The 7427-nt window shown below is 47.3% G+C and overlaps 1 protein-coding gene and 1 long non-coding RNA gene across 2 annotated transcripts in view; one reads left to right on the top strand and one right to left on the bottom strand.

The window, feature by feature from the left end:
- The first annotated feature begins 61 nt into the window (after window positions 1-61).
- LOC116100665 (T-cell ecto-ADP-ribosyltransferase 2-like) lies at window positions 62-2101 on the top strand. The gene is made up of 2 exons (XM_031384392.1): window positions 62-888; window positions 1829-2101. The coding sequence occupies exons 1-2, from the start codon at window positions 177-179 to the stop codon at window positions 1909-1911; spliced, it is 795 nt and encodes a 264-aa protein (XP_031240252.1). The 5' UTR covers window positions 62-176; the 3' UTR covers window positions 1912-2101.
- A 3293-nt stretch (window positions 2102-5394) lies between these two features.
- LOC116102673 overlaps window positions 5395-7427 on the bottom strand; it is a 10911-nt gene continuing 8878 nt past the window's right edge. The window contains exon 2 of the long non-coding RNA XR_004123258.1: window positions 5395-5586. This is a non-coding gene — a long non-coding RNA (uncharacterized LOC116102673). The remainder of the gene's footprint in view (window positions 5587-7427) is intronic.

Below are 7427 nucleotides of genomic sequence, written 5' to 3'. Positions count from 1 at the left end.
TTCTTATGATGTAATGAGATTGTGTCCATTCCCAAGCCATGTGTGAGGTTGGCGTATGTGCCATCTCGCGCTGCAGGCTCCGCAGCATTCAGCACATGCTGGTAACTTAGCAATCTTAGTGAGTAACAGGGGACCCTGTTTCTTTCTTTCAGGTGACTGGCCTGACAGGGGCTTCCATGCTAGACATGGCTCCCAATGCATTTGATGATCAGTATGAGGGCTGTGTCAAAGAAATGGAGGAAAAGGCACCTGGGTTTTTAGAGGAAGACTTCAGCAAGAATGAGGAATTAAAACTTGAGTGGGAAAAAGCAGAGAAAAGATGGAAGGAGATCAAAAACAGTACAAGTTATCCAGAAGGTTTCCATGATTTCCATGGAACAGCTTTCTTAGCCTACACTGGGAACCTTGCTGTACATTTTAACAGAGCTGTTAGAGAATTCAAGAAAAATCCTGGTAACTTCCACTACAAGGCCTTCCATTACTACCTAACAAGAGCTCTTCAGGTTTTGAATAACCAGGATTGTCATTCAGTTTACCGAGGCTCTAAGACCAAGTTTCATTACCCTGGGATGGGCTCTGTGCGATTCGGGCAGTTCAGTTCTTCATCTTTAACTAAGAGTGTAGCTCTTTCTCCAGAATTTTTCAGTGATCATGGGACACTATTTATCATCAGAACCTGCTTGGGGGTTAATATCAAAGAATTCTCCTCATTTCCTCGTGAAGAGGAGGTGTTAATTCCAGGCTATGAAGTATATCACAAAGTCAGAACACAAAGTGAAAAAGGGTATAACCAAATTTTTCTGGACTCCCCACAAAGGAAGAAAAGCAACTTCAATTGCTTCTATAATGGTTCTGCTCAAATAGGCAACATTGATTTCAGCATCTCAGGTGAGTCTGTGTCTGTGTTAGAGACAGAGCTGGTGGGGGAACCTCATGACATGGAAGAGGGGGTGCTCCCTACCAGAAGCAATATGATAGACAGTGCATATGGCGAAGGTCTGGAACAGTGAACAGTAGCATTGGTAAAGCCAGGGGCATGTACCTCAGTAACGGTGCATCAGAAATGGCTGAAACAGTGAGCAATGTCAGAAAAAAACTATTACCAGTCAGAGTAGCCCTGACACCCTGAAGGGTTTCTGGAACCATGAGAAGTCTTTGGAGGCAGAAGTGGAAGTATGGGAAGTGATCACAGGGATCTTATGCATTTGCATAGAGGAATTTTGAATTTGGATCAGTCCCAGGGAAACCATGACACCTACCCAGGTACAGAGTCTACCAAGAAAGATTCTGCCCATCTGGGCCAAATGGTCCATGTCCAGCCCAGGCAGGCTGAGAGCAACAGGTAAGCTCTAGTTCACACCAGCTAGTATAGAATACATGTTGCTTCAACAACAGGCTTTCAGAAGTTTCATACCCAGAATCCTCTTGGGTGAAGAAGGGAAAGCTTGTAGCATGGCCTAGAAGGCCAGGGAAGACTCTGGATAGGGGAGGCTCTCTATTGTTGTTGTTGTTGTTGTTGTTATTATTATTATTATTATTATTATTATTATTATCATTATTATCATTATCATTATTATTATTATTGGCAATATCTTAGAGCACAGAACCTGGGAAGTGGTGGGAATCCATCCATTTGCTCACTCTCCTGGTATTTGAGTATGTTATGAACAGTACTGAGTGTTCTGGAAGAGTCTAACCAGGCACCCTAGCCCTCTAGAGCCTACTCTCTTGGGTTTCAAGCTATATATAAGTTCTGGATGTTTAGGGGGAGATATTCAGGTCCTGAGAGATCCCACACTGAAACCTCTCTTTCTCCTTCCTTCTTCAGGATCCAGAGAGAGCTGTGTATCCCTGTTCCTTGTGGTTCTCCTCAATCTTCTGGTCCAGCTGTTTGCTCTTGCTGAGCTGTAGCCCTCTCCTATCTGCAGTTTGTGGGTCTGAGTGCTCAAGGGAGGCCAAGGGGCAAGCACTTGATTGGTTGTTTAAGATCTGTGGAAGGAGTAAGGGTGGGATCCTTTCATGAGAGGTCTGCTTTAGCATTTATGATTTTCATAAGCATCCTATGAACCAACTGGGTCAGTCATTAAAGTTTACACCTGGCTTCAAGTTTACTATCCTTTTACAGTTTGCTGTGATCAAAAAGCAATATTTGTCTGTATAGTCAGCAGTAAGAAGTTTTTGTTGTTGTTATTGTTGTTGTTTTATTTTGTTTTTTAAACATTTTATTGATTTTTTGTGAGTTTAATATCTCGTACCCTAAACCCACTCATCTTCCTGTCCCTTTATATCTACCCTCTGCCCTAGTAACTCCCCCCCCCAAAAAAAACAAACAAACTAGGAAAATAAAAAACACAAAACAAAGCATAGAATCCATCTCATTGTGGAAGCTCGGCTATGTCATGATGTGTCCCACAGTATTCCCCTCTGATCACACATGTTCATTGCAATGAGTCATTGATTTGGTTCCAGGTCTCTGGCTCCTGCAACACCATCCATATTGGATCCTCACCAGGACTCTTCCTGGTTATTCTGTTGTTGCCCTGTGACATGCAGCTTTGAATCAGCAGGACTGGCTCCTTCAAGCATCCTAATAGTTCACAGATAATGTAGAATTTTTTTGTTTGTTTTATGTATATGAGTACACTGTAGCTGTGCAGATAGTTGTGAGCCATCTTGTGGTTGCTGGGAAATGAACTCAGGACCTCTGCTTGCTCTGACCCAAAGATTTATTTATTATATGTAAGTACACCGTAGGTGTCTTCAGACACACCAGAAGAGGGCATCAGATCCCATTACAGATAGTTGTGAGCCACCATGTGGGTGCTGGAATTTGAGCTCAGGACCTTCAGAAGAGCAGTCAGTGCTCTTAACTGCTGAGCCATCTCTCCAGCCCAGGATAATGTAGACTTTTGAGTGGACCAACTCAAAGCCCTGGAACTGGGCCTGGGTGGTTGCTGAGCTAGTCAGCCCACTGCTCTCCCTTATCCACACCACCAGGGCAATTTCTTCAAGTACTCCTCCAGCTAGGCCACTCAATGCTGTCACTGGCAGGAGGCAGGGTCACCTCTCCTGCCCCCATGCCCTTAGAGCAGCTAACCTGTATCCACATCTCCAGAACCAGCTCCACTGTGCTTCCCAGCTGAGATGCAGGGCCCAGAAGCCATCGAGGGTAGGACAGCTGTCTTGCTCTTACACCATCGGGGCATTAACTTTGTACCCTGACAACTAGTGCCAGCCCTACTGGGCTTGCCAGGTGAGGTGGGAGCCCACTCCCCCAAGTTCTGCAGCCAGCAAGGGTCAGGTCCAGCTCACTTCCTCTCATGACCCCAGGGAGACAGCTCTCCCCACTTCCTCACGATGGCAATGGGTGATGGGGCAGAGGCCATCATACCCCTGCTCAGACCACCACACAGGAGATAAGTGGCAGAGTTGCTTTTCCTAGTGCTTCAGCCAGGAAGGGGTCAGAGCCAGCTCTCCTGCTCTCATGACCTTTGCCCCATCCCCACCCCCGTGGCAAGCTTCTGCAGGTGGTGGGGGGTGAGTTGGGGTAGGGCATCCCCCCAGTGTCCAAACCACCTCACAGCAGATGAGAGGAGGGGCTGGGGGTCAGCTTTGGCACACTCAGCCTCTGGGCCTGCTCACCAGTCCCCCACTACCCACCAGAGCCAGTTCCAGTTAGCAACATGCTGGGTCAATTCTAAGGGTGTCTCTTAAGTGCTGCTGCTCTTGGGAGAGAGGTGTAACCAGCTCTCCAGAGCCAGTGAGGGGCAAGGACAGTTAATTAAGCACAGGCCCTTGGACATCCACGTGGTCCCAGGGAGGCTGCTGCCCAGTCTCAGGACCGTCCCATGGTCTCTGGGGGTAAATGAGCCATGGATATTGACAGACCTCCATGGGACCCAGACATAGCCCTCAGTAGCTGCATAGACAGAGACTTCACCATGACCTCAAGGTGGCAGGGCTGGCTACTCGCAATAGGCTATTCCTCTCCTAACCTTGCATCTCCAGTTCCATCTCCCCTCACAGTGCTCAAACTGTTCTGCTTCTCTTTCTGTTCACACTTGTACATTGTAGTGGCTCCTGTTGCAGGCTGGCCACACGGCTGGTGGGCCTCTGGTGGCGGCAAACGGGCCCCTGGGTATTTACTGTTCGCCCCTGTGGCATGGAGCTGGATGGGTCTATTTCTCCCCTCCCGCACTGTGTGGCAAGAAAGCAGGCTGGCCTCTGTGGGTTTATGGCCCGCCCGTGTCATACAGCCGAGTTCAGGTCTCTGGGCATTTCTCTCCGCCAGTGACCCACAGCAAAGGCGGTGGGCCGGTCTCGGGATGTCCTACTCCAGCTACTCTGTGTGTCCTGAAGGCCGGCAGGGCTCTGTGTGTCCTGTGCCTGCCAGCTCCCTGCAGTTGAGGGCGGGTCTCTGTCCCCACTAAGTCAACTTGGAATGGCAGTGCGCAGGGCGGATGTCTTCCCTCCTCCTGCTTTTGCTCAGCGTGGTCGGACCGTGCTGTGCATGGAGGGCAGGTCTGTGGGCACCTTTCCCTACCCGCGCCAGGTGGCATGGTGGTCGACAGGACTCTAGACGTCTCTTGGCTTTACTTTTAACCTCCATTGCTTCTGCACAGTACTGGCATGCTGTGACGGTCTCCTTATCACTGACCTCAGCACAGCAGTCAGAGGTCCCAGCCCAAGGCAACTCAGGGCAGTAACAGCTTAAAATATGCGATTTGTGATAAATGTTGCAATGCAAGGAAATAAACCGTTTGTAACCACATCTTGCTTTTCTGTGACGAGGTGTTTCTACAGACTGTAGTATTTGTTTGAGAGACTCCTCTAAGGCATGAGGTCTGTTGCCCACACTCCTACAGCCGAGTAAGTTCACGTGCACGTTTCTCACACACAGATGCTCTTGCAGGACAAATTGAATGGCCCTTAAATATAAGGGCCGACCTAGATAAATGCCACTCTCTATCCCATTAGAAATGCAACCAGCTACTGAGCCCTGCCAGTTTACTTTAATAACTTCAGATATCTCTAAGGAAATGGATAACTACATTCATTTTTAAAATATTATTACTGTATGTGTATGATGTGTGGGGCCTCATGCCTTGAAATGTGTCTAGGGGTCAGAGGACAACCCTGTGGTATTAGCTCTCGCCTTCCACCTTTGTGTAGGTTCCAGGGATCAAACTTAGGTTGTCAGTTTGCACGTGAAACATTTTTTAAGTGTTGAGCCGTCTCACCCCCCCAGACAAACATCTTTCGAGGTGTATATGGATCAAGAAGTCTGTGTCCTGTGGTTACCAAGAGTGGGTTTAGCCCGGGTGTGTAAAGCTTCCCTCACTCCCCATGTGCCAGAGCTAGAGAGCCCTGGAGAAGTGCATAGACTCGATTTGGATCACAATTGTAATTAGTTACATTTATTGCAGCTGCCAGCAAGACAACAAGATCTAAGCCAAACTAGAGACTGTCGAGCCGAGTGAGGTTGATTGAGAGGAGTTTTAAATGTGAGACTCATAAGAAGACCTTGAGTCTCTGCGTAGGCGAACCAAGAGCTGTCCAGGAGATCTCAGAATAGTCCTTGAATGTCTGCATAAACAGGTTACAGAAGCCAAAAAAGCAGTTAGCCATACCATAACCAACAAATGGTCCATGGCTGTACATTTCTGGGTGAAGGTCACTGAGTCAGGGTTACTGGGAATGTATTTTCCAGGGACTAGAGTCAGAGTCAAATTGCTATTAGGCAGCAAGAAGGAGGCTGTGGTGGTTTGAATATGCTTGGCCCAGGGAGTGGCACTATTAGGAGGTGTGGCCTTGTTGGAGTAGGTGTGGCCTTATTGGAGGAAGTGTGTCACTGTGGCTGTGGGCTTTAAGACCCTTGTCCCATCTGCCTGGAAGCCAGTCTTCTAGAGGCCTTCAGATGAAGATGTAGAACTCTCAGCTCCTCTTGCACCATGCCTGCCTGGATGCTGCCAGGGAGACTCTCTCCACTCCTAAGGTGGTGAATGTAGCTGGCTTTACACCATGGACCCACCACACCCAGAAGCCACAGATGCTGCTGGGAAATGGACTGTCTCTCACAATATCAAACTTGAGGCTTTATTGAGACCTAAGCCCATCCACCCATGCTGTCCTGCTTCCTCCTGAGTCTTAGGATTGTTATGAGTACAGAATCATGGTCCAATCCGCCCCCTCTCCCAGCCCTCAGGCCTGGATCTGGGAACTAAGAAAGATGGAGGGGGAGGTGATAGCTGATGTAGCTACAGGGCAGCAACCCACATTTCATCTCATCCTTTGCTCACTGATGCCCACTTTAAATGTCTGGTTGTACTGGAAAAAGGAAAGACGTGGAAGTTAATCTTTTGAGATAGGAATATAGAGTTTAGAATTCTATGCATGCCGATGTCTGGACTCCCTAGTTGTCAGGAACAAGGGAGTTTCCTTTGCAAAACTTGGGGTTGCAAAACAGGCTTCCTGAAAACACATGGATGAATAAAGCAAGCCTCTCCTGCGGAATGTAGAAGAGAAACATGGAATCCAATGGCCATAAAATTAAAAATCTGAAAGTTCCATTAGAAAGACTCTGGCTTTTGGGAAACGGGGGAAACCTAAGGAATCAGACTCTATGCCATAGGAAGGGACCCCGGAGATAGAGTTGATCATTCCAGCCAGAAACTAGCCAGGATTGCTGGTTACACTTAGACACCCAGCCCCAAGACTACATAGGGATAGGGACTAACCAGACTATCAACCCAAAATACATAGTAACTGGGAGTAGACTAAATTAATGTTAGAGGACTTACAAGGGGCTGAAACTTGTCTAACACACACAACTTTTAACTTAGGCACGTCCCCGCATTCTGATGACTGCTATTCTGCCTTGCAGGTTAATGTCTCTGGACAACAGCAATATTACTAGACCCCTGTGACTATTTGGTGGGCATGCACTGATGGCTTGATTAAATGTGCCCCTTCTGATGCTTTATATAGTGGGAAAAGAGAGAAATGATACATTTTAACATGGACCCTGGACTACAAAGAAAGAAGGAAAGAGAGAAAGAAAGAAAGAAGGAAAGGAAGGAAGGAAGAAAGAGAGAAAGAAAGAAAGTTGTTCCTGTCCTCATCCCCACTCTGGCTGAGCAGTCATAGCCACCTCAGCAGCTATCAGCGCATTAGCCTTGTCATGAGAGATAAAGACAAAGTAGACAGGGTGATCAGGACCTACAAATATTAAAATTTCCATTACTGAATAAAAGCAACAGTTAGACTCCTTTGCAGAAGTGGTTCTTCAAAATCAGAGAGTCTTAGAGTTACTTCTCATGTATGGCTTTGGGAGAAACCTGTTGTTTCTATATTAGTTGATCAGGAGTAGTTAGAAAAAAATTTGTCATGATTGGGGAAGATGAGAGAGAGAGAGAGAGAGAGAGAGA

This window comes from Mastomys coucha, unplaced genomic scaffold, assembly GCF_008632895.1.
Source record: "Mastomys coucha isolate ucsf_1 unplaced genomic scaffold, UCSF_Mcou_1 pScaffold21, whole genome shotgun sequence".
In the NCBI taxonomy this organism is placed as follows: domain Eukaryota; kingdom Metazoa; phylum Chordata; class Mammalia; order Rodentia; family Muridae; genus Mastomys; species Mastomys coucha.
Note: the sequence above shows the minus strand (reverse complement) of the source record. Positions and strands in the feature narration are given on the sequence as shown.